General features: G+C 51.5%; 1 protein-coding gene across 2 annotated transcripts in view; it reads right to left on the minus strand.

The window, feature by feature from the left end:
- LOC140409045 (NAD(P) transhydrogenase, mitochondrial-like) overlaps nt 1-26767 on the minus strand; it is a 343808-nt gene that overhangs the window by 33386 nt on the left and 283655 nt on the right. For both annotated transcript variants that reach the window (XM_072497085.1, XM_072497084.1), the window contains exon 21: nt 8014-8129. In XM_072497085.1, coding sequence (XP_072353186.1) covers nt 8014-8129 — 116 coding nt within the window. The remainder of the gene's footprint in view (nt 1-8013; nt 8130-26767) is intronic.

Consider the following 26767-nt stretch of genomic DNA (forward strand, 5'->3'; position numbering starts at 1 on the left):
ACGGGCAGGTGGAGAGGGAGAACGCGACAGTTTGGAAGGCTGTCCTTCTAGCCCTACGGTCAAGAATCTCCCAATCGCCTGCTGGCAGGAGGTCCTACCTGATGCCCTACACTCCATTAGGTCGCTCCTCTGTACGGCCACGAACGAGACCACTCACAATCGTTTGTTTGTCTTCTCCAGGAAGTCCACCTCTGGGGTCTCGCTTCCACGTTGGCTGACGACTCCGGGACCAGTTCTACTCCGGAGGCACGTGAGGAGCCATAAGACAGATCCGCTGGTCGAGAGGGTCCAACCACTACACGCAAACCCTCAATACGCCTACGTCGAGCATCCCGACGGCAGGCAGGACACCGTTTCCCTGCAAGACCTGGCACCCGCTGGCTCGCCCACCAACGGCCCCCTTCTACCGACGCTCCCCTCCCCGCACCGGCTGTCGACTTCGACAGCGCCCCCACCCCCCCCATAGTGCCCCCCTTCCCCCAGCCGGCGCCGGAAACAATCATCCTAGTCACCCCGGATTTCCCCCCTACTCCAACGCAGGCAAAGGCTCAGACAACCGTTCTCCCGGATATACCACCACCGAGGACGACCGTATCCACCGCACCACCACCGGAGCTGAGAAGGTCGACACGGACAATCAGACCACCCAAAAGGCTGAACATGTAATTCCATTTCACCCCCGACGGACTATGCGTTTTTTTAAACAGGGGGTGAATGTGATGAATGATATCGGTATACACATGTACCTTTAATGCGTAGGCCCCTTTAAGACCTGGTTAGGAACCCTGGGGGACTCCGGCTCCGCCCCCAGGGAACTGTATATAAGGTTACGTTCAGTGGGCAGCGTGCAATGAGCACACTTCTCGGCAGCTGTCTGGTTCTCTGGTAATTAAAGCCTTTGAATTATCAATCTTCTCTCCTGAGTCGTAATTGAAGGTATGTCAAGTAGGCTGTTCAACCCATCAAATCTCCTCCACCGTTCAATAACATCATGGCTGATCTGACTGTGGCCTTAACTCCACTTTCCTGACTGTTTCCCATAATCCTCAACTCCTTTGTAGATTATCATTCTTACTCAGCCTTGAATATATTCAAAGATCCAGCTTCCACTGCTCGTTATGGAAGAGATTCCAATGACTAATGACCCCCTAAGAGAGGAAATTTCTCCTAATCTCTGCCTTAAATGGGAGACTCCTTATTTTTACATCTAGTCCCCTAGTTCTACATTTTCCCATGAGAACTAACATCCTCCCAGTGTCTGCCCTGTCAAGCCTCCTCAGAATCTTATGTTTCAATCAGATAACCTCCCACACTTATAAACTTCAATTGGTCTGGCTTGACCTGCTCAACCTTTCCCCATAGGACCTGCTCAACCTTTCCTCATAGCACAACCCCTTCTTTACAGGAATCAACCGACTGAATCTTCTCTGAACTACTTCAAATGCAAGTATATCCGTCCTTAAGTAAGGAGATCAAATCTGTACACAATACTCCAGGTGCGATCACGCGTCAATGCCCTCTATACCCAAGGCAAGACCTCCCTCATTTGTCAGCCAATGTTCCATTTTCCTTCCTCATTACTGTTTCTAATTGGTGAACAACCTCACGCTTTCCCACATTATACTCCATCTGCCAGATTTTGTTCAATCACTTAACCTAGCCATATCCCTTTGCAGACACTTTTTATCCTCCTCACAATTGTTTTCCTACCTATTGACTGTCGTATTGACAGCAAATTTGTCGACATACAATCTGTCCCTTCATCCAAGTTATTATTATAGATTGTAAATAGTTGAGGCCCAACACTGATCCCGGAGGCACTGCACTAGTTACAGTTTGTCTACCTGAAAAAGACCATTCATACTGACTCGCTGTTACCTGTTTGTTAACCAATCCTCTGTCCATATTAATACATCACCCCCAATACCATGAGCTCTTATCTTCAGCAGTAGCCTATTATGTGGAACCTTATTGTGGTATTATCAGGTATTACAGTACCCGAGAGGCTGTAGACCATTGCGTAAACCTAGGAGTTTACCATTGGCTGTTTGGTATGTAGCTCCGCCCAACAGGCGGGGTATAAGAACAGGTGCCGTCCCAGCAGCCCTCATTCTGTACCGAAGCTGCTGGGGAACGGATCTAGTCTATTAAAGCCTTCAGTTATGTTACAACCTCGTCTTTGAGTTTAATTGATCGTGCATCAATTTAATAGACTACTCTTAAGCTGAAAGAATGGATCTGCGAATCAAGCCGGAGTGTCTACAACTCAGCCCCCACGCGGAGAACTCGGCGGTGATATTTAATCACTGGCTGGCGTGTTTTAAAGGCTACCTCGAGACGGCCGAAGGCACCCCCTCAGGAGAACAGAAACTGCATCTCCTGCACTCGAGAGTAAGCCCTGGAATCTTCACCCACATCGAGGAGGCGGAGGTCTATGATGATGCAATTGAAATGTTAAAGGGACATTATATACGCCCTGTAAACCAGGTCTACGCACGTCACCTGGTTGCAACTAGACGGCAAAGCCCCGGGGAATCGCTGGAGGAGTTCTACCGTGCACTACTGGTGCTGGGCAGAAACTATGGCTGCCCGCAAGTTTCGGGCAACGAGCACACGGAACTTCTAATCCGGGATGCCTTCGTAGCAGGTATGGGCTCCTCAGAGATCCGCCAAAGACTCTTAGAAAAGGACACCCTGGGACTGAGAGAGGCACAGGCCCTGGCAGGATCCATTGATGTTGCCTCCAGAAACGCGCAGTCCTATGCGCCCGACCGCGCGGCGGCCCCCTGGGCTGCGTGGCATCCCGCAGCGGCAGCCCCACTAACCTTCACCGTGTCCCCACAGGCCTGCGCAGTAAGACGGCCCGCTAACTCCGTTGGGCCCCGCTGTTTCTTCTGCGGGCAGACGAAGCATCCCCGCACGCGCTGCCCGGCCCGCACTTCCACCTGCAAAGGGTGCAGCAAGAAGGGCCATTTTGTGGGGGTCTGCCAAGCATGAGCCGTGGCCGCGGTCTCCAGCGACTCAGGACTGCCGCGGCAACCTTCCCTTCGGGTCCCAGGTGGCCAGCACTCACCGCCACCCCCTATCCTAGGGCCACGTCCGACCCACGGGTGCAACCATCTTGCCCGTCGGACACCATGCTGGACGGATGGGCGCCGCCATTTTGTCCATCCCCAACCACCATGTGCGACCCATGGGAGACACCATCTTGGATGGGGCCCCAGGCCCCCAGCACGGCCGACTACACGCTGCCCGATTACAACCCGCAACTGCTCCATCTGGCCTCGGTGACGCTGGACCAAAATCGACCTCGGACACTCGCGACTGCAACGACGGTGTTCATCAACGGCCACGAGACGTTTCGCCTGATTGACTCTGGGAGCATGGAGAGCTTTATACACCCCGACACGGTAAAGCGCTGTTCACTTGTTACCCACCCTGTAAACCAAAGAATCTCCCTGGCCTCCGGGTCACACTCAGTGGAGATAAAGGGGTTCTGCCTAGCAGACCTCACTGTCAAAGGCAGGAAATTCAACAATTTCCGCCTTTATGTCCTGCCGCACCTCTGCGCGGCTACACTCCTGGGGTTGGACTTCCAATGTAATTTGCAAAGCCTGACCTTTAAATTCGGCGGCCCTATACTCCCCCCTTACTGTCTGCGGCCTTGCGACCCTTAAGGTCGACCAGCCTTCCCTGTTTGCGAACCTCACCCCGGATTGCAAACCCGTCGCCACCAGGAGCAGGCGGTACAGTGCCCAGGACCGGACCTTCATCAGGTCAGAGCTCCAAAGGCTACTGAGGGAAGGGGTCATTGAAGCTAGCAACAGTCCCTGGAGAGCTCAAGTAGTGGTGGTGAAGACCGGGGGGAAACATAGGATGGTCACTGACTACAGTCAGACCATCAACAGGTTTACGTCTTTGAGTTTAATTGATCGTGTATCACTTATTGATTGCCTTTAGAAAATCCAAAGACATTGGGCACGAGCGAACGGCCTCATCTCTCCTGACTAGGTGACACAACAAGACTATCAAATCTCACAAGATTTACGATGCTCGGGATGCCTCGCGAGATCTAACAAGATCTAACGAGATCTCACGAGACACTGCGCCCTCACTGGGTGGGATCCAGATTTGCATTTTTATGTGAGCAGTTAGCTTCATTTAAATATGTCTACACCGGAGTATCGCGAGGCCTGGGCTCAAGCGCCCATACCTGGGAGACCCTGTCTTGGCGTCGTTTAGCACTAGTGGACGAGGTGTAATGGTGGGGGGGGGTTCTCTTAGGTGATCGGAGACCCCCCTGGGTGGTGGGGCTCTGGGCAGGATGGTGCCCCGACACTCCTAAAGCCACCCGGGCACCTTGGCACTGCCACCCTGGCATTGCCACCCAAGTGAAACTGCCAGGGTTCCAGGCTGGCAGTGCCCGTGTTCCAGGTTCCCTGTGCCGGGGATCAGGCCTGGGGGTGCCCTGCCCTCATGATATGGGATGAGGGGGGCTCCAGGATCATCTAATTGGTAAGTTGGTGGGGGGGGGGGGGGTGGATTTTGATGCCGTGGTGGGGGTTGGGAAATTAATGTAAGTGTGGCCTCAGTGGTCCCCACAGAGGACCCCCCAAAAAACAGAGTCAAACACAGGGCTCTTCGTGCCCACAACCAAAAATGGGACTTTTTTTTCATTAAATTGTGCCCACTATATTTACTGGTTCTCCTTTATCAACCCTGCTTGTACATCCTCAAAGAACTCCAACTAAGTTGTCAAACACGATTCCCCTTTCAGGAAACCATGTTGACTTGGCCTGATCATATTCTGATTTTCGGAATGTCTCACTCCAACCTCCTTAATAATAGGTTTCAGTATTTTCCCAATGACAGACATTAGACTAATTTGGCCTTCTGTTTCCTGCTTTCTGTCTCTCCTTCTTGAATAGTGGTGCTGTATTTGCAGTTTTCCAATCCGCTAGCACCCTCCCAGAATAGACAAACAATACATCCACTTTCTCTGCAGCCACTTCCTTTAAGATTCTAGGATGCAGGCTATTAGGTCTGGTCAGCCATTTCTGGGCCATTTTCCCCATTAGGAACACAGGGACAGGAGTAGGTCATTCAGCATCTCGAGCCTGTTTCGCCATTAAATGAGATCATGGCTGATCTGTGGTCTAACTCCATATACCTGCCTTTGACCCATATCCCTTAATATCATTGCTTAACAAAAATCTCTCTCAGATTTAAAGTGAACTGATCTAGCTTCAACTTCTGTTTGTAGGAGAGAGTTCGAAACCTCTACCACCCTTTGAGTGAAGACTATGGGTGGGATTTACGGCTGTTCACACCAGCGGGATATTCTGGCCCATCAACGGTGCACGGATTTCCCGGTGACAATGGATGCAGTTAATGGGAAATCGCGTTGACAACGGCGGGATCAGAAAATCTCGCAGGCGGGCCCCCTCCTCCGTTGAAAAACACGCGGCAGGTTGCGCAGTAAATCTCGCCCAAAGTCCCCTAGTTTTAGAATCGCCAGCCAGTGGAAATAGTTTATCTTCGTCTACCCTGTATTTCCCTGTTAATATCTTGAATTCTTCGATCAGATCACCCCTTAACCTTCTAAATTCTCATGAAAACAGGTTTAATTTGTGTAATCTCCCCTCCTAACTTAACCTCATAACGTGACAACACATTGTTTGGTTCATGATGGCATTGTAGTTGCACTAGAATAGCTTGGCCAGGGGAGTGGCAAGTTCTGGAGCACAAGTCTTCAATACTACAGTTGGGGTGTTGTGAGGGCCCACAACCTTTGCTGTATCCAGTGCTTTCAGCTGGCTCTTGATGCCACATAGGGAGAGTCGAATGCTCAGGAAAGGATTGAGAATAAGAGGGCACAGATTTAAAGCAATTGTTAAATGAATCAAAGTGACATGAGGAACAACTTTTTCAGACAGACAGTAGTTAAGGAATGCTCTGCCTGAGAATGTGGTGGAGGCAGCTTCAACAGAGGCATTCAAGAGGGGATTAGGCTGTATCTGGAAAGGAAGAATGTGCAATGTTATGGGTACAAAACAGGGGAGTGGCACTCGGTAAACTGCTCATTTGAGGAGCTGATGCACACAATGAGCCGGATTGTCTTCTTTTGCGCTGTCACAATTCTGCGATTCTGTAATAAGCCGCAAAGCAGCATCTAATGTGGAGGACCTCAGGAAGGGGCTGGGATAGTTCATCCATTCAGGACTTCTGGCTGAAGATGTTTGTAATGCTTTAGCCTTTACAGTTTGTACTGAGGTGCTGGGTCTTCCCCATCATTGAGGATGGGGACATTTTGGAGCTCTCTCCTCTAGTTATTTGATTAATTGTCCATCACCATTCACAGCTGGTAATCAGCGGGAGGTTTCTTTACCCATGTTTGATGTCTGATGCCATAGGATTTCAAGGGGTCCAGGTCAATGTTGAGGACTCCCAGGGCAACTCCTTCATGACTGTATCGCACTGTCCTGTCTCCTCTGGGGGATCTGCCCTGCCAATATGACAGCACATATGCAGGGATGCTGATAGAGGAGTCTGGGACACTGGCTGGAAGGTGTGATTTGATGAATATCACTATGTCAGGCTATTTCTTGACTAGTCTGTAGGACAACTCTCCCAATTTTAACACAAATCTCTTGGTGTTAATGAGGAGGACTTTGCAGGGTCAACTGGGCTTTGTGATTTCCAATGCCTCGGCCGATACCAGGTGATCTGTCCAATTTTACATGCTGGTTCTCCCAGTCCTCTAACCTTGCTTCACTCAAGGGTACAGTTGATTTTGACACTCTAAGATTGAAAAAACAATGCAAAAAAAAGATGCAATTTCCTCAAAGAAATCTGAGGTATTCAAATCTAGGTATTCACACCAACATACAATGTCCAGCATGGACATTCTGGTTGAACACTGTTGGAGGAATGCATTAAAAAAGATGGCCAGTCTAAATTCATTACAAAAATAAACTTGCTAAAGTACCAGCAAGAACCTTTGTCCGAGACGGCAAAGGAAATCTTGGCATTCGTGGCAACAAATGGCCTTTATCAATTTAAAGTTATGCCGTTTGGGATGAAGAACGAACCTGCAACATTTCAGAGACAATGAATAAAGTTATTCAGAGACTGAGTCACTGTACAGTGTAGATTGACGATTTAGTGATGTTTAGTCAAAGTTTGGGAAAACACCTGCAACGCCTAAAAGAACTTTTGAACGCTTCAGAAAAGCTAATCTAGTCATGGATTTGGCTAAAAACAAGTTCGCTAAAGCTCACATTTCATATTTAGGGCACATCATGGGACATGATCAAATGGTTCCATGAGATGTGAAAATGCAGGCCATTTGGGATGTTCCAGAATCGACAACACGAAAGGAGATTTTAAGATTTCTGGGACTGATTTTACCGTAGGTTTGCGCCAAACTTTAGCAGTGTGGTAGCACCACGAACTTCTGAAGAAGAACAAGAAAACTAACTGGATGGAGGACTGCTAAACTGCAGCCCAACGTTTGAAAACTGTGTTGACAATCGCGCCAGTGTTAGGCACATCAAATTATGAGAACATTTTATTTATCTGGCAGGGGTTGCAAGATAGTTACATCTTTTGTATGACAATATTTCATAAATTGGTTTCCGGAGCAGGCAATTGAGTGTCAAATGTAAAGGCAGATTTTTGATACCCAGTGCAAAGTCCAAGTCATTGGCTTTATCCTGTGAATTCCTGCTGTTACACATATACATTCGCTTCCCTTCAAACTCTGCAAGACTGTTTTATCATTGCTGTCAGCAGCTCCTCAAATTTTTCCACCTGTGCAAATGTTCTCCTTTCCCATCACACCTGAAGGCATCAACTCCTGCCTGATGTGTGGCTTCCCTGCAACCTTGCCCATTTGCTCATTAACCAGGAGCCTTGACAGTGACACAGATTGTACAATGGCACTTCTATTTCAATTCTAGCACATCAGTGAGACAAGATCCTTTTCATTGATTTCTTGCCTTCTTTACTCACTTGTTTAGATTTCCAGACTTCCAGCACAGGCATTCCAGCGATGACTGAATTTGGATCGTCTTGAGCTGCTGAGTTAACTGTGTCATTTGCTCCAATAACTAGCACCAGGTCAGTTCCTAAAAAAGGAGGAATTATTTAAGGCTAAGAAGCTGTAAAGAGTTGAATATCTAGGTTATCATTTTGAATCCTCATAAGCTGAAGATGGATTTAGATTTGGTTCTCAGGGATCACACAAGCGGCACTCTCATGTTATCATAGAATTCCTACAGTGCAGGAGGCAATTTGGCCCAACGGGCCTGCACCGACCCTCTGAAAAAAGGTCCTATCTCATCCCAACCCCCCACCCTATCCCCGTAACCTACCTAATCTTTGGATACAAAGGGGCAATTTAGCGTGGTCAACCTCAACCAGTATTGGGATTGAACCCATGCTATTGGTGTCATTCCACATCACAAACCAGCTGTCCAACCAACTGAGATAACTGTAATAACCCGCAAGGGACTTACGGCGTGGGAATGATTATCTTCCCCGCGGCCCTCGTGGAGTACGAGCTCCCCCGCTGAGGGGCGGGAAAACTTTGTTAACCATTGTATAAAAGGTTGACCATTAAGGCACCGACCAAGAGAGGAACCTGGTAGGAATCGACCAGGTGTTGTATCTATTGTTACTGTGAATACATTTAAGTTCTTTATTTTGCTCGGCGTGGACTCCCCGTGTCTTTATTAAACTAATCTTGGCTGGACGGCTGGCTGGTGATGTGGAGCAATGCCAACAGTGGGGGTTCAATTCCCGGACCGGCTGGGGTTATTATTGAAGGCCCCATCCTCTCAACATCCTCTTCACCTGAGGTGTGGTGAACCTCAGAATAAGTCACAACCAGCCAGTTCTCTCTCAAAAAGGGAGAGCAGCCAATGATCCTCTGTGACAATGATGACATTTACATTTTGGTAATTATAGCTATAGTGCTAAACCCCCACTCCCGTACTTCCACTGGATCCCCTCAATTACTCCCCCCCCCACCTCTTAACTAACCCCCTCCCGCGTCCCCAGTTAAACTGACCATCTGACGCCCCCCCCCCCCCCCCCCCCCCCCGATCCATCATCATCCCCCAAATGACAAACCAAATCCACTCCACTGACCACCCTCCCACCGTCCTACCCACTTAGCTTGCACATTTACCTTCTCCCTGGCTTGTCAAAGTGGTTGTGACCTTTAAACTTACCAGCTAGTGCTGTATAATGGGGGCACTATTCTCACCTGACCCAGGGTGAAAGGTTGAGCAAGGAAGTTTCAGCTGTACTCAGCAAGGCTTATCAAACAGCACCTCCCAAACCCACGGCCACTCTCATCCAGAAAGACATGGGCGGCAGATACTTGGGAACACCACCACCTGGAAATTCCCCTCCAAGCCACTCATCATCCTGAATTGGAATTAAATTGCCGCTCTTTTACTGGCACTGGGTCAAAAACCTGGAACGTGCTCCCTAACAGCACTGTGAGTTTACCTACACCACATGGACTGCGTTGTTTCAAGAAGGCAGCTCAACCACCATTTTCTCAAGGCCATTTCGGGATGGACAATGAATGCTGGCCTGCCAGTTAAGCCCACATCCCTTGAATAAATGAAAAGAAAAAACGCCAGTGTAGATAGAAACGGAGTGGTAATCGACTGTGTCACTCCTTTAAGATCTCACAAACCAGCAAATTAGACGCTTAGCCAATTAATCAATTTTTTGCATTCCTGTTTGGGGAGAAATTTTGGTCAGGACATTCAAAGAACATCTAGCCATTCTTTGTGGGGTGCCATAGGGGTTAAATCCAGTTGAACAGATAGAGCTTCAATTGAATATTTTATTTGGAGATTGCACAGAAGACAACGGAATACTCTCTAAGGACTATATAAGGATATAGATAAGGACTATATAAGAATATAAGGAAAGTAGGAAGGAACTTAAGCAAGGAGTCAGGAGGGCTAGAAGGGGTCACGAAAAGTCATTGGCAAATAGGGTTAAGGAAAATCCCAAGGCTTTTTACACTTACATAAAAAGCAAGAGGGTAGCCAGGGAAAGGGTTGGCCCACTGAAGGACTGAAGGATAGACAAGGGAATCTATGTGTGGAGCCAGAGGAAATGGGCGAGGTACTAAATGAACACTTTGCATCAGTATTCACCAAAGAGAAGAAATTGGTAGATGTTGAGTCTGGAGAAGGGTGTGTAGATAGCCTGGTCACATTGAGATCCAAAAAGACGAGGTGTTGGGTGTCTTAAAAAAATATTAAGGTAGATAAGTCCCCAGGGCCTGATGGGATCTACCCCAGAATCCTGAAGGAGGCTGGAGAGGAAATTGCTGGGGCCTTGACAGAAATCTTTGGATCCTCACTGTCTTCAGGGGATGTCCCGGAGGACTGGAGAATAGCCAATGTTGTTCCTCTGTTTAAGAAGGGTAGCAAGGATAATCCCGGGAACTACAGGCCGGTGAGCCTTACTTCAGTGGTAGGGAAATTACTGGAGAGAATTCTTCGAGACAGGATCTACTCCCATTTGGAAGCAAATGGACGTATTAGTGAGAGGCAGCATGGTTTTGTGAAGGGGAGGTCGTGTCTCACTAACTTGATAGAGTTTTTCGAGGAGGTCACTAAGATGATTGATGCAGGTAGGGCAGTGGATGTTGTCTTTCTGGACTTCAGTAAGGCCTTTGACAAGGTCCCTCATGGTAGACTAGTACAAAAGGTGAAGTCACACGGGATCAGGGATGAGCTGGCAAGGTAGATACAGAACTGGCTAGGTCATAGAAGGCAGAGAGTAGCAATGGAAGGATGCTTTTCTAAATGGAGGGCTGTGACCAGTGGTGTTCCACAGGGATCAGTGCTGGGACCTTTGCTGTTTGTAGTATATATAAATGATTTGGAGGAAAATGTAACTGGTCTGATTAGTAAGTTTGCAGACGACACAAAGGTTGGTGGAATTGCGGATAGCGATGAGGACTGTCAGAGGATACAGCAGGATTTAGATTGTTTGGAGACTTGGGCGGAGAGATGGCAGATGGAGTTTAATCCGGACAAATGTGAGGTAATGCATTTTGGAAAGTCTAATGCAGGTAGGGAATAGACAGTGAATGGTAGAACCCTCAAGAGTATTGAAAGTCAAAGAGATCTAGGAGTACAGGTCCACAGGTCACTGAAAGGGGCAACACAGGTGGAGAAGATAGTCAAGAAGGCATACGGCATGCTTGCCTTCATTGGCTGGGGCATTGAGTATAAGAATTGGCAAGTCATGTTGCTGCTGTATAGAACCTTAGTTAGGCCACACTTGGAGTATAGTGTTCAATTCTGGTCGCCACACTACCAGAAGGATGTGGAGGCTTTAGAGAGGGTGCAGAAGAGATTTACCAGAATGTTGCCTGGTATGGAGGGCATTAGCTATGAGGAGCGGTTGAATAAACTCGGTTTGTTCTCACTGGAACGAAGGAGGTTGAGGGGCGACCTGATAGAGGTCTACAAAATTATGAGGGGCATAGACAGAGTGGATAGTCAGAGGCTTTTCCCCGGGGTAGAGGGGTCAATTACTAGGGGGCATAGGTTTAAGGTGAGAGGGGCAAGGTTTAGAGTAGATGTACGAGGCAGGTTTTTTACGCAGAGGGTAGTGGGTGCCTGGAACTCGCTACCGGAGGAGGTGGTGGAAGCAGGGACGATAGTGACATTTAAGGGGCATCTTGACAAATACATGAATGGGATGGGAATAGAGGGATACGGACCCAGGAAGTGTAGAAGATTGTAGTTTAGTCGGGCAGCATGGTCGGCACGGGCTTGGAGGGCCGAAGAGCCTGTTCCTGTGCTGTACATTTCTTTGTTCTTTGTTTGTTCTTTGACTGCACTGAATTGCCAGACTGCGAAAAAAAACTCTTGCATGAACTCAACCGTTAGCAAGGTCTAATCTTTCTTCAACTATCTACTCAGTTCTTCCTTGTCACCTTTTTCTATCCAATGTGCTTTCACTGTATGAGCAGGGTAAAGTACAGTATCGGAAGTCACAACCTCCTATACAGGTTAAAGTGCAACTAACTGAGGCAATCTGTCACATGCACATTCAGTCGATCAGCATTCCCAAAGAGAAAGGTATCTAACATTTCTAGGGGCAGCACGGTGGCAGAGTGGTTAGCACTGCTGCCTCACGTCACCAAGGTCCCAGGTTCGATCCTGACTCTAGGTCACTGTCTATGTGGACTTTGCATATTCTCCCCGTGTTTGCGTGGGTTTCGCCCCCACAACCCAAAGATGTGCAGGGTAGGTGGATTGGCCTTAATTGCAAAAAATGAATTGGGTACTCTAAATTAAAAAAAAACACTTCTGATTTAACTCTTTATTGCCTAACTATTGAAGAATTGAACATCAAAAATCTTTGCTTTCAAATGTTGACTCACGTGGATTTCCATCTTTTAACATATTTTGTTTGCCACATTTGCAGGTTACGCACCCCCCCCCTCCCCTCCCAGTGGAAATGAAGATCTCCATATAAGCTTGCATGTCTGTTTCAGTGTCTACTGCATTTACCCATCGCTGGAATTTTCCTTCCATTCAGAGGTAGCCACGTATTAAACAAACAGATCAGATTGACAGAGAAATTGAGGGTGCTTCTCCAATGTTTTAAATTTATGATTGTATACTCTAGTCCAAAAAAACTATCCATGCTATGCACACATAATTCAGAACTAGAAGTGTAAAACACAGCCAAGTATTCATTCAATGCACTTTAAACATGGTATGTTGGCCTTTTTTTGCCTTGCTCTCGCCTATTAAAACTTTTACAAAGTTAATAAAATCTGACCTATCCATTACTCAGAAAAATAAATAAAATGTTTTTTTAAAGAAGTTCAGTTCAAGAAATATGCAAATATAAATGCCTGTGTAACCACAGGATTTAATTCCCTCAGCTCCATTTCCCCCCCCAAAAAACTACTAAAATCTGAGTGCAGTGTGGAGAACACTACAGGGGCTGAAATGCACAAGCTGCAGCTGTCGCCTGGAATTAAAGTTAACTATCCACAAACTAGATAGCACCTTACAACCTTTGAACTTTCAGGACTGTGGAATCATTCTGCACCAAACATTGCGTACCATGTTTCTCCAATTCCACAAGACAATTTTTAAAAGGAATTACCAATTTTTTAATATATATATATGACAAATAGAGTGGACATTTACAGGCGTGAGGGGGTGGCTTTGGGTACGCACGAGGAGGTAAAACCCCGAAATGCGGGGCCAGATCGGAATCTTGACATCCTCTTCCAGATTTCACCGAGGTGGGGAGTCTCTGTGCAGCTATCAAGTAAGGATTTTAAATATTCTAAGTCAATAAGTATTGCTTCTATCAAGGAATCTGGCTTTAATAACCGGGCTTCCCAAGCTATCAGCAACTCACCAGAGTCTTCAGTGAAACTGACAGGCTGGAAAGTCTTTGATCGGTGAAACTGAGGAGCTCCTGCCATGGCCAAGTAAGAGGCTGGTACTCAGATAACTCCTTCTCAGAGTATGCTACCACTGCTTGACAGATGATCACCAACTTGTTGGAAGTCACTTCATATGTCCAGCTTCACCTGTCCAGCACTTCACTCATTTCTTCTGCATTTCTCTGCTGTCAGACTTCACTATGGCCTGGCAGCAGCTCCTGCAAATCAAACTTGCACCTCTAATAATGGACAAGAGGAAAAGCAACGCCAAGACCAGCAGTGTTGGTATCAGCAGGAACACCACCACCACCACTAACTGCCTTCATCTCAGACACTCGCCACTCCACAGGATAGAGATCCAGCTCAAAGGAGGCGAGATCCCCTAACTTATGCTCCACGGGAAGAGAGTCAGCTGCCACTGTGCCCGGAGGCCACTGCACGTTCCTAAAAACAAGACCTCCTTCACAGTGGACGAGGTGAACTCGCATTGCCAGTGGTCGTTAAGGTACTTGTCAATGGAAAGCAACCCCTCTGCTCGAGGTCTCTGCCTCGCTGTCAATTTCTGTGCTCCCTTCTCCTGCAAGGAGAGACAGAGATGTATGAGTCTACATAATGGACCTGCAGCCCCTCACTGCAGTGGAGCAGCGGGTACTGGACCTGGTTAGTGGGCACGGAGAGAGGGCATCGCGGAGGTGGAGATTGGCATCGGGCGAGCAAGTGAGGTGCGGTTTCCCATGGCACGGGTGTCACCACCCCCATCCCCAAACCCCATCCCCCCACAGCCCCTCTCCACCACCACCACCCGCAACACCCCCCCCCCCACCTCAATGACACCCCCATCCACCACCACCAACCACCTCACCCTGCGATCCAATCATGCTATGTCTTGTGTCTTGCAGGATCACCTGGTGGGGGGTCGGGGCCTTCTGGTGTCCTCCACCCCCAACCCCAAATGGATAGCAGCAAGGAAGAGGACACTGACAGCGATGGGAGCCTTTGAACCGGAGCCCGAGACATCATGGAGCATCCGTCCGGGGACAACATTGACCTCCCGACACAGCTGTCTCCAACACCCTGCATCATCCCAGAGACACTCACCTCGGTTGGGCACATTAGTGAAAAGGCTCCTGGGGCACTATCTGGTGTGCACCACATATGTGCTGTGGTACATCAGGTGGAGGTAGGAACCCCCAGGGGGGCAACGGTTAGAGGGCAGCCCAACCCCAGAGATGGGCTGGGCTGTTCTGGCTGCAGAGGGGCACTGTGGGGAGATGGGCAGTTGTTTAGGGTTCCCCAGTTCACCCAGTGCTCACCACTCAGGTGCCCCACCCCAATCCCTCTCCACCCCATTCTTTCCCGGGCCTCACCTCAACCCCCCTCCTCACCCCTACCACCCCAAGGGTCCGGTAGGACTATGTGATGGAATAGCCAGCTCGCATTCAGGGATCACCCAGATGGGCGGTGGAAAGTGCTACGGTGGGCAGGAGTCAGATGTTGTCAAACGGTGCAGAGCACCAGACCTCATCACAGAATGGGTCGTCATCCCCCTCCATCCCCCTGATCAGACCCACTGTTACAGCCAATCCAGGCCCGCACCCCATCATGAGGCTGATAGGAATCATGGAGGGGGCATTGTGTGCTGCTGGGAGGGTGTTCGTGGGAGGTGTTGGTCGGCGGGGGGAGGGGATGTGGGGGTGAGATGGGATGTCCATGTCGTTTGGCAGGCCTCTTAGTCGGTGAACACGGAGGCGATTAGAGCATCCTCGCACTCCCTGCATCCGCCTCGTCGGATGAGGACAAACGTTCATCCCCCTCCTCCAGCACCTTGTCCCTCTGCTACGCAGAGTTCTGGAGGATACAGGCGGTCATCACGACATGGGAGACTCTCCTAGAACTGAGGCCGCATCCAGAGCGGTCCAGGCATCTGAACCTCTTCCTCAGGATGCGTCGTGTAGCGGGTCTCTGCGTCGGTCTGTGACCACCAGATAGGCGTCATCAGCCACAACCGTAGCGGATAACCCCTGTCACCCAGAAGCCAACCCCTCAGAGGTCAGGAACCGTTGAGTCTGCCAGGATGAAGGTATCATGTACCCGACCCGGATGTCGGGCACAGACGTGCATAATGTGCATCTCATGGTCACACACCAGCTGCACTGCACGTTCATCGAGTAGAACCCCTTACAGTTTGTGAAGATCAACCGGTTATGGGCTCGTGCTCATGGGGAGACATGCATCCCATCGATCACCCCTGGACCAGGGGCAGTGAGGCGATGACGGCGAACCCTGCTGGTCTGGCATCCTGGTGGGCTCAGTCCACATTGAATTTGGTATATTGTGCCGATCAGGCATTTGGGCCTCCATGATGATGCGGATGCACCTGTGAACCGAGGTCGGAGAGATCCCTGACAGGTCCCCACTTGGCGCCTGGAAGGACCCCATGGCATAAATGTTCAGGGTGACTGTCACCTTAACGGCCACCGGGAGCGGGTGTCCTCCCCATATGCCTGAAGTGCCAGGTCTGCTATGCACAGTCCGCCAGGTCCTCGAGCGACAGGCGCTGCTGGTACATGCGAGGCCTGATGCGGTGCCTCCTTCCCACCTCCCCCTCGGCTCTCCGTCCTCACAGGCTGCTTCCTCTTCCTCTGGGGCAACCCCTGTTGCTGCAGGGTCCTCCTCGAGCATTCCTGCTTGTACAGCCACAGGACTGCAGCGGCCAGGGTGAGGGCCACCATTACTGGTTGGATCCTGATAGACATTGTTTGCAAGAGGTGAAAGGCATGGCGAGTACCCCCGTGCCCAACCAGGTCCAATGGGCTACACGGTGGCACTGGTCTGCATTGCAGTCCCTGCTCCCGCATGTCCCTCTCCCCCCAGTGCCTGGCACTGTGGGGGCCTCTGGCCCTGACGCCCGTCCCTGTTGCCAGTGTTGGCTGGCCCTACCCACACCAGCAGTACGCTCCATGGCCCCCCTCCAGCGCCCTCCTTCAGGTGCTACTGTGGGCGTTGCCCTTGGTTGGTCATGTGCTGCCGCGCCGGCGGGTGGCGTCCGGTTGTGAGGGAGTGGTGCGTTGTGCGTGGGTGGTGGTTTGGGGCTGGGGGCACTCATGCGGCCAGTGTCGCTCTGCACAACTACAGGCCACAGCGGGCGCTCAGTGCCTGAACGCCCCGGTCCCGTGCGGAGTCACCCCTACGCACCGCCACATCCCCTGGTCACCCACTTTGCCCCCCCCCGCCCTGCCAGTGTCAGGACCGGCAGCCCACGGTCGTGCCTGTGTGTGTCCTACCTCCTCTCTCTCCCTCATCAGCCATGGCACCTGTTTCCCAATTTTTAAAACCACAAGTGAAACATGCCGTCTGTAATTCCTCCTGGCAGAGGCGGAGCATCGCGGAGGCCCCTGAGAATACCGGGTCAGGCCCGCTAGTGATATGCAGACGCCGTTTACTGTACGTGTGGAGTTGACCGTATTGACTCCGCAATTTTGGCTTCACGACCGATTCTCCGCCCAATCACCTTTACCGATTCCGGCGTCGGCTGACAAGAGAATCCTGCCCAACATTTATGGAGGGTGACTGTTGAGGCATGTGTGTGGGAGGGTGCAAATAGAATTAGATGAGGTGCCTGGAATGCAAGGAATGAGTGAAGTTCAAGGAGTGTTCTCCTGATGGGCCGGTGCAGGGGAATGTTGGGCGTCCTGACTGCCCTCTCTAATCGTTCGGGGAATCCAGGATACTAATGCTGTGGTTCAGTTAAAGAGCCTGGCAAAGCCTGTTGGACATTCCATCGGATTCCTGACCTCCCAATGCTCCTGCCATTTCAGCAAGGACCACCAGCTTAAAATTCTGGTCATAGTTCTTGAAGGTCTGAAGAATGTTTTGAAAACATTCTTGGAACATATTTTATGAAATGAAATGAAAATCGCTTATTGTCACAAGTAGGCTTCAAATGAAGTTACTGTGAAAAGCCCCTAGTCACCACATTCCAGCGCCTGTTCGGGGAGGCTGGTACAGGAATTGAACCGTGCTGCTGGCCTGCCTTGGTCTGCTTTAAAAGGCAGCGATTTAGCCCTGTGCTAAACAGCCCCGACCGTTTCTTGTTGCTTTCTCTATTCAATATCATCTTGTATTTCTTTGCTTGGGACAACTATTTCCTTTCTGTGGTGAATGTAAATACAGTTAATTCTATGTTTGTGTATACAGTTAATTCACCAGTTATGTTCTACGTTATTAACCCTGTGGGTTTTATCTGTGGGCCATTGCATGGCTTCACCCACAGGGGGAGATGTTGGAGGATGTTGGAGTATGTACGGGCTCAGCCCATGGCTCTGCCCCTTTGAAGGAGTATAAGAGTAGCTGGTCTATGGGACTGTCCTCAGTATGTACCAGTCGCAGGCAGGCAAAGTTAATAGTGAATTAAAACCACTGTTTTACTCCGACACGAGTCCTTGAGTGAATTGATGGTCGCATCAGTTTAATTAACTATCTGAACAAAAATGATTATGGAGTCAGCCCTCAAACCTGTCGGACAGGAGCTTGATCCACAGGCCGCGGAGGCAAAGGAAATTTTTTCACACTGGCTGCGGTGTTTCAAGGCTTACCTTGCCGTGTCATCAATGCCATCCGTCACGGACAAACAAAAACTGAGTCTCCTCCACGCACGGGAGAGTCACCGCATTTCTGTGCAACTCGAAGAGGCCACCTCATATACCGCCGCTCTCGCAATCCTCGAGCGCATCTACGTGCGGCCTGTGAACGAGGTCTATGCGCGACATATTCTCACTACTCGACGCCACCGCCCCGGGGAGTCACTCGACGACTATCTGCGCGACCTCAAAGCCCTCGCGCGCAACTACAACTATCAGGCCGTTACGGCCACTCAGCACATGGAGCTCGCCGTCCGAGACATCTATGTTGCGGGGGTCAGGTCAAATTACGTGCAGCAGCGACTGCTCGAGAAAGGGACCCAGGACCTGGACGAGACGGTGAAACTGGCGACTTCACTGGAGGTCGCTTTCCAGAGCCTCACAGCATTTCCGGCCGAACACTCGACCCCCTCGTGGGCTCCTGACCAGAGACTACCCTAGGCCTGCGCTGCGCGCCCACCCGCTCATCATGGAGGGTTGCCTTGTTATTTTTGCGGCCAGCCTCAACACCCTCAACAGCACTGCCCGGCCCGCAACGCGCACTGCAACAGTTGCGGCCGAAAAGGGCACTTTGCCAAGGTCTGCCTCGCCAAGCCTAAGCAAGCGAACTCTCAGACCCGGACTACCGACTCCCAGGCCCGCAGACCTCGCAATGTGGCAGCGTGCCTGCCGACTCCGTCTCCGCACAGCATGTGCGACTCACGGGGGCCGCCATTTTGGCCATCCTCCTCCATGCGGCCGGCCAAGTGCGATCCATGGGGGCCGCCATCTTGGACGCCATCTTCCTCGAGGCCCGCCACGCTTGATCAATGGGGGCCCCCATCTTGGACGCCATCTGCTACGCCGCTCGACGCGTACGACATGCTCGGATAGTAACCGGGGGGCCGCCCCAGCACAGCCGACCAGGCCGCCGGTTACCCTCAACTCAGCGCAGTCACCTTGGACCAGTCGCGACCCAAGCACCTCAAGAGCTCAATTATGGCTGTCCGGGTTAACGGGTACGAGATACCTTGCCTGTTCGACTCCGGGAACACTGAGAGTTTCATCCACCCGGATCTGGTAAGCTGCTGCTCACTCCCGATATTCCCGGCGCAATAAACAATTTCCCTCGCCTCCGGGTCGCACTCGGTACAAATCCGAGGGTGCACTACGGTAACCTTAGCGGTACAGGGCGCCGAGTACACTAGTTTCCAGCTGTACGTGCTCCCAGACCTCTGTGCGCCCCCTCCTTTTAGGGCTCGATTTTCAATGTAATCTCAAGAGCCTGACGCGTAGCTTTGGCGGACCCCTGCCCCCACTCACTGTGTGCAGCCTAGCCACTCTGAAAGTCAACCCTCCTTCCCTCTTCGCTAATCTCACCACTGATTTCAAGCCAGTAGCCACTCGCAGCAGGCGATATAGCATGCAGGACAGAATATTTATTAGGTCTGAGGTCCTGCGTCTCTTGCGGGAAGGAGTCATAGAGGCCAGCAATAGAGGTGGTCGTCAGGACCGGGGAGAAGCTCCGGATGGTGGTTGATTACAGCCAGACCATTAACCGGTTTATGCAACGTGATGCGTACCCCCTTCCCCGGATTGCAGACATGGTAAATCAGATTGCGCACTACCGCGTGTTCTCCACGGTGGATCTGAAGTCTGCACACCACCAGCTCCCAATCCGTCCGGAGGACCGCCACTACACGGCGTTTGAGGCAGACGGCCGCCTTTTTCATTTCCTCCAGGTCCATTTTGGCGTCATGAACGGAGTTTCGGTGTTCCAACGAGCAATGGACCGAATGGTGGACCAGTACGGGCTGCGGGCCATGTTTCCGTACTTGGACAACATCACCATCTGCGGCCATGATCAGCAGGACCACGACTCCAACCTCCACCGATTTCTCCAAACCGCCCAAAAACTTAATCTCACCTACAATAAGGAGAAATGCGTTTTCCCCACCACCAGGCTAGCCATCCTCGGCTACGTCGTGGAAAACGGGGTCCTAGGGCCCGACCCTGACCGTCTGCGCCCCCTCCTGCAACTCCCCCTCCCTCACTGTCCCAAGGCCCTCAAGAGGTGCCTTGTTTTTTTTTTCCTACAACGCCCAGTGGGTCCCCCAGTATGCGGACAAAGCCCGCCCAGTATTTAAGGCCACCCTTTTCCCGCTGGCAGCCGAGGCCCGCCAGGCCTTCAACTGCATCAAGGCGGACATCGCCAAAGCCGCGATGCGCGCGGTGGACGAGTCCATCCCCTTTCAGGTGGAGAGCGACGCCTCAGAAGTCGCTCTCACAGCCTCCCTCAACCAAGCAGGCAGACAGGTTGCGTTTTTTTCACGCACCCTCACCGCCTCTGAACTTCGACATTCCTCGGTCGAAAAAGAGGCTCAAGCCATCGTGGAAGCCGTGCGTCACTGGAGGCACTACCTCGCTGGTAGGAGGTTTACCCTCGTCACCGACCAACGATCGGTAGCCTTCATGTTCGATAAAACGCAGCGGGGCAAAATCAGGAACGATAAGATCTTGAGGTGGAGAATCGAACTCTCCACCTATAACTACGATATAGTATATCGTCCTGGGAAGCTCAACGAGCCCCCAGGTGCCCTGTCCCGCGGCACATGCGCTAGTGCGCAAGAGGACCGACTACGAGATATCCACGACGACCTCTGCCACCCGGGGGTCACCCGGCTCGCCCATTATATTAAGGCCCGCAACCTGCCCTACACCACCGAGGAGGTCAAAGCTGTAACCAGGGACTGCCAAATCTGTGCGGAGTGTAAACCGCACTTCTATTGACCGGATAAGGCCCACCTGATGAAGGCGTCCCGGCCCTTTGAACGCCTCACTATCGATTTCAAAGGGCCCCTCCCCTCGAATAATCGCAATACCTACTTTCTCAATATTATTGATGAGTTCTCCCGTTTCCCGTTTGCCATCCCGTGCCCCGACATGACCACCCCCACTGTTATCAGAGCCCTGCACAGTGTCTTCACCCTGTTTGTTTTCCCTAACTACGTCCACAGTGACAGGGGCTCGTCGTTCATGAGCGACGAACTGCGTCAGTACCTGCTCAGTAAAGGCATCGCCTCGAGCAGGACTACCAGTTACAACGCCCGGGGAAACGGACAGGTGGAGAGAGAGAACGCGACAGTCTGGAAGACCGTCCTACTGACCCTACGGTCCAGGAATCTCCCGGTTTCCCACTGGCAGGAAGTCCTCCCCCGATGCGCTCCATGCTATCGGTCCCGCCTTTGCACGGCCACAAACCAGACCCCTCATGACCGCTTGTTTATTTTCCCTAGGGGAGCTACCTCAGGGGCCTCGCTCCCACCCTGGCTGATGACACCGGGTCCAGTTCTCCGCCGGAAACACTTTCGGACCCATAAGTTCGATCCCCTGGTAGAGAGGATCCAGCTCCTGCACTCAAACCCGCACTACGCATATGTTGAGCACCCCGATGGTCGACAGGATACGTCTCCCTCCAAGGCCTTGCGCCCGCAGGCTCCACCACCACTACGTCCACAGTACCCCCCGCTCTTTCTCCCATGCCCAGTGCCCCCGCGCCCATTTGGCTCCCGCGCTCCCTTCCACTCGGCACACCAGTCCGCAGGAATGAAGCTCAGGAAGAACCGCTCCCGGAGTCCACCCCTGGGGCTGCACCGGACCCACTTCCCCAGCCACCTGAAGCGGCTGCAACACCAGTGCTTCGGCAGTCGCAGCGTACGATCTGGGCGCCGGAGCGACTGAATCTATGAGCCCGTCACCCCCGCCGGACTTTATTTTTTTTACAGGGGGTGAATGTGGTGAATGTAAATACAGTTAATTCACCAGTTCTGTTCTATGTTATTAACCCTGTGGGTTTTATCTGTGGGCCATTGTATGGATTCACCCACAGGAGGAGATGTTGGAGGATGTTGGAGTATGTATGGGCTCAGCCCATGGCTCCGCCCTTTTGAAGGAGTATAAGAGTAGCTAGTCTGTTGGACTGTCCTCAGTATGTACCAGTCGCAGGCAGGCAAAGTTGATAGTTAATTAAAACCACTGTTTTACTCCGACACGAGTCCTTGAGTGAATTGATGGTCGCATCACTTTCTTCAATATTTTATTGTTTATTTTTGTGTATATTTTTTATTTTGGTTTCACTTATCTGTTTAGTTTCTTTGCCAGTTGCCTTCTAACTACTTTAGAACTCTTAAGAAAATCAAGCAAGTTGTTGGAAATCAATACTCGCTTTTAAGCATGACAGGACATATTTAAACTAACCCGTAACTCTCATATGTTCTAATTCCAATGGATACAGGGCTTACACTGTATCAGACACAACCATCTCCATTCATCAACCTGTCCTAAAACTTCACATGACGTTTTGTCCCGCAGGTAGCTTGAGACACTTCCTAAACGTATTTTTTTTTTCTATTTCCACTGTTTCCTCAAAGAAGCTATGTCACGTGTTGATCACCTTCTGCAGGAAGGTTTTAAAAAGTATTCACATTTTGTTGTCCACGTTCTCTACTGATTATTATGGGGTCCAGTTTATTTATTCCTTTGGAAGTCCTAAATAGTTTAATAAGGCCATGTCTCGCATACCTTTTTACCAATATAAGTCTCTAAAAGCAACTTTTCTCACCAGTCAGGTGCCTGAGACCTTTTATCAAATGTGTTACCTGTATGTACAATCCTACCAAAGCTAGTAACTGCTGTGTAGCGTGGTACTCAATACATTACAGAATGCTCAAGGTTGGAGATTGTGCTTTGTACAAGCTCATCAACAGTTCTGGGGATCTGTGCCCGAGTCTTCACGCTATGCATCCGAGGATCTTATTTTCTCTTTTCACCATTGCTGCACAATGTGTTGAAGGTTTATGGCTGCTTTTGACTAAAACTCCAGCTCCTCCTTGATGCACTATCAATTACGACGAGACGAGAGTAGAATGTAATCGAGGCTTTATTACACAGAGATGTGTGGCCTCCTACAGCAGCTTACGAAATGGCTGCTGTTCGGAGTACACACATTTATACTCCGCCTATTGGGCGGAGCCAGCAGGCAGGGATCTACCCCCGTACCTGTAGTACAGGGGCTTTACCGTAATACCCATATATACAATATAATACAACAGTGGTGACTACCACATTCACCCCCTGTTAAAAATGAGTCCAGCGGGAGTGGTGGAAAACTATATACATACAGATTGGTTTTACAATTACAGAGAAAGTTACAAATTTAGACGATCGGGCGCCTTGATCTGTCGTTGAGAGCGCCGCAGTGCTGGTGGTGACACAGGCGTCGCCTTGGTCGTTGGTGACTCCTGGAGCATGTCGAAATCCTCTTCATCTCCGGGTAGGAGCAAGGGGAGGACGGATTGTCCTGGAGCGGGGGCTGCGGTGGGGTGCACCGAGGGTGGGGAGGGTGGCGCCGGGGCAGGGGGGGGATATGTGGGGACCCCGCTGGTGCCAGATCCCTGAGGGAGACTGTGTCTTGGCGGCCGTCGGGGTACACTACATCGGCGTACTGCGGGTTTGCGTGGAGTAGCTGTACTCTCTCAACCAACGGGTCTGCCTTGTGGAGCCGCATGTGCTTGCGGAGGAGAACGGGTCCTGGAGCTGCCAGCCACGTTGGGAGTGAAACCCCGGAGGTGGACTTCCTGGGGAAGGCAAAGAGACGTTCATGGGGGGGTTTCGTTGGTCGCGATGCACAGGAGCGTTGGGGAGTGTGGTATTATCAGGTATTGCGGTACCTAAGAGGCTGATGACCATTGGTTAAACCTAGGAGTTTACCATTGGCTGTTGATACGTAGCTCCGCCCTGACAGGCGGAGTATAAGAACCGGTGCCATCCCAGCAGCCTTCACGTTCTGTACCGAAGCTGCTGGGGAACAAGTTCTAGTCGATTAAAGCCTTCAGTTATGAAATTACTTTGTCTTGAGTGTAATTGATCGCGCATCAATTTAATCGACTAGACTTAAGCTGGAAGGATGGATCTCCAAATCAAACCGGAGTGCCTACAACTCAGCCCCCACGCGGAGAACTCGGCTGCAATATTTAAACACTGGCTGGCGTGCTTTAAAGGCTACCTCGAGATGGTCGGAGGCACCCCCTCAGAAGGGCAGAAAATGCATCTCCTGCGCTCAAGGGTCAGCCCTGGGATCGACACCCTTATCGATGAGGCGGAGGACTATGATGCCGCGATCGAACTGTCAAAAGGACATTATATCCGCACTGTAAATCATGTCTACGCACGTCACCTGCTTGCAACTAGACGGCAAAGCCCCGGGGGATCGTTGGAGGATTTCTACCGGGCGCTACTGGTGCTGGGCCGAAACTGTGGCTGCCCGCAAGTTTCGGGGAGCGAGCACACGGAAGTTATAATCAGGGATGCCTTCGTAGCAGGTATGAGCTCCTCAGTGATCCGCCAAAGACTCCTAGAAAAGGACATCCTGGAGGCACGGGCCCTGGCAGGGTCCATGGACGTAGCCTCCCAAAATGCGCAGTCCTATGCGCCCGACCGCGCGGCGGCCCGCTGCGCTGCGTGGCACCCCGCAGTGGCAGCCCCACAGACCTACCCCCTGACCCCACAGGCCTGCGTGGCGAGAAGGCCCGCTAATGCCGCCGTGCCCCGCTGTTTCTTCTGCGGGCAGGCGAATCATCCCCGCCCGCACTGCCCGGCCCGCACCGCCACCTGCACAGGGTGCAGCCAGAAGGGCCACTTTGTGGGGGTCTGCCAGGCCTGCGCTGTGGCCGCGGTCTCCAGCAACTCCGGACCGCCGCGGCAACCCCCCCTTCAAGCCCCGACCGGCCAGCGCTCACCGCCACCCCCTTATCCTAGGGCCATGTGCGACCCGCGGGCGCGGCCATCTTGCCCCCCAGACGGGTGGGCGCTGCCATTTTGTCCATCCGCGCCGCCATCTTGTCCATCCCCGGCCACGATGTGCGACCCATGGGAGACGCCATCTTGGATGGGGCCCCAGGCCCCCAGCACGGCCGACTACACGCTGCCAGATCAGAAGTCGCAACTGCTTCATCTGGCCTCGGTGACACTGGACCAAATTCGACCTCGGACACTCGCAACAGCAACGACGGTCTTCATCAACGGCCACGAGACGTCTTGCCTGATTGACTCTGGGAGCACGGAAAGCTTTGTTCACCCCGACACGGTAAGGCGCTGTTCACTTGTTACCCACCCTGTAAACCAAAGGATTTCCCTGGCCTCCGGGTCACACTCGGTGGAGATAAAGGGGTTCTGCCTAGCGAACCTCACTGTCCAAGGCAAGAGATTCAACAATTTCCGCCTTTATGTCCTGCCGCACCTCTGCGCGGCTACCCTCTTGGGGTTGGACTTCCAATGTAACTTGCAAAGTCTGACCTTTAAATTCAGCGGCCCTATACCCCCCCTTACTGTCTGCGGCCTCGCGACCCTTAAGGTCGACCCGCCTTCCCTGTTTGCGAACCTCACCCCGGATTGCAAACCCGTCGCCACCAGGAGCAGGCGGTACAGTGCCCAGGACCAGACCTTCATCAGGTCAGAGGTCCAAAGGCTGCTGGGGGAAGGGGTCATCGAAGCGAGCAACAGTCCCTGGAGAGCTCAAGTAGTGGTGGTAAAGACCAGGGAGAAACATAGGATGGTCATTAACTACAGCAAGACCATCAACAGGTTTACGCAGCTGGACGCGTACCCTCTCCCCCGTATAGCCGACCTGGTAAACAAGATCACGCAATACAAGGTCTTCTCCACGGTGGATCTCAAGTCCGCCTACCACCAGCTACCCCTCCATAATAGTGACCGCAAGTACACTGCCTTCAAAGCAGATGGGCGGCTCTATCAATTTTTAACAGTTCCCTTTGGTGTCACTAATGGGGTCTCGGTCTTCCAGCGAGAGATGGACCGAATGGTTGACCGGTACGGCTTACGCGCAACGTTCCCGTATCTGGATAACATCACCATCTGCGGCCATGACCAGCAGGACCACGACACCAACCTCCGCAAATTTCTCCAGACCGCGAAATTCCTTAACTTAACGTACAATAAGGATAAATGCGTGTTCAGCACCGACCGCCTAGCCATTCTAGGCTACGTAGTGCGAAATGGAGTTACAGGCCCCGACCATGAGCGCATGCAAGTTCCCCCTTATGGAGTTCCCCCTCCCTCACTGCCCCAAGGCCCTGAAGCGCTGCCTCGGGTTTTTCAGTAATTACGCACCGTCGGCCCCCAACTACGCAGACAAAGCCCAACCCCTAATCCAATCCACAACCTTCCCCCTGTCGACGGAGGCCTGCCAGGCCTTCAGCCGCATCAAAGCAGACATTGCAAAGGGCACGATACGCGCCATCGACGAGTCCCTCCCCTTCCAGGTCGAGAGCAATGCGTCCGACGTAGCTCTGGCCGCCACCCTCAACCAAGCGGGCAGGCCTGTGGCCTTCTTCTCCCGTACCCTCCATGCATCCGAAATTACTCATTCCTCGGTCGAAAAAGAGGCACAAGCCATAGTTGAAGCTGTGAGACCACTGGCCACCACCCCCGCCGGACTCATTTTTTTAAACAGCGGGTGAATATGGTATTATCATGTACTGCGGTACCTAACAGGCTGATGACCATTTGTTAAACCCAGGAATCTACCATTGGCTGTATTACGTAGCTCCGCCCTGAAGGCGGAGTATAAGAACCGATGCCGTCCCAGCAGCCTTCACTTTCTGTACCGAAG

This window comes from Scyliorhinus torazame, chromosome 3 (assembly GCF_047496885.1).
Source record: "Scyliorhinus torazame isolate Kashiwa2021f chromosome 3, sScyTor2.1, whole genome shotgun sequence".
NCBI lineage: Eukaryota > Metazoa > Chordata > Chondrichthyes > Carcharhiniformes > Scyliorhinidae > Scyliorhinus > Scyliorhinus torazame.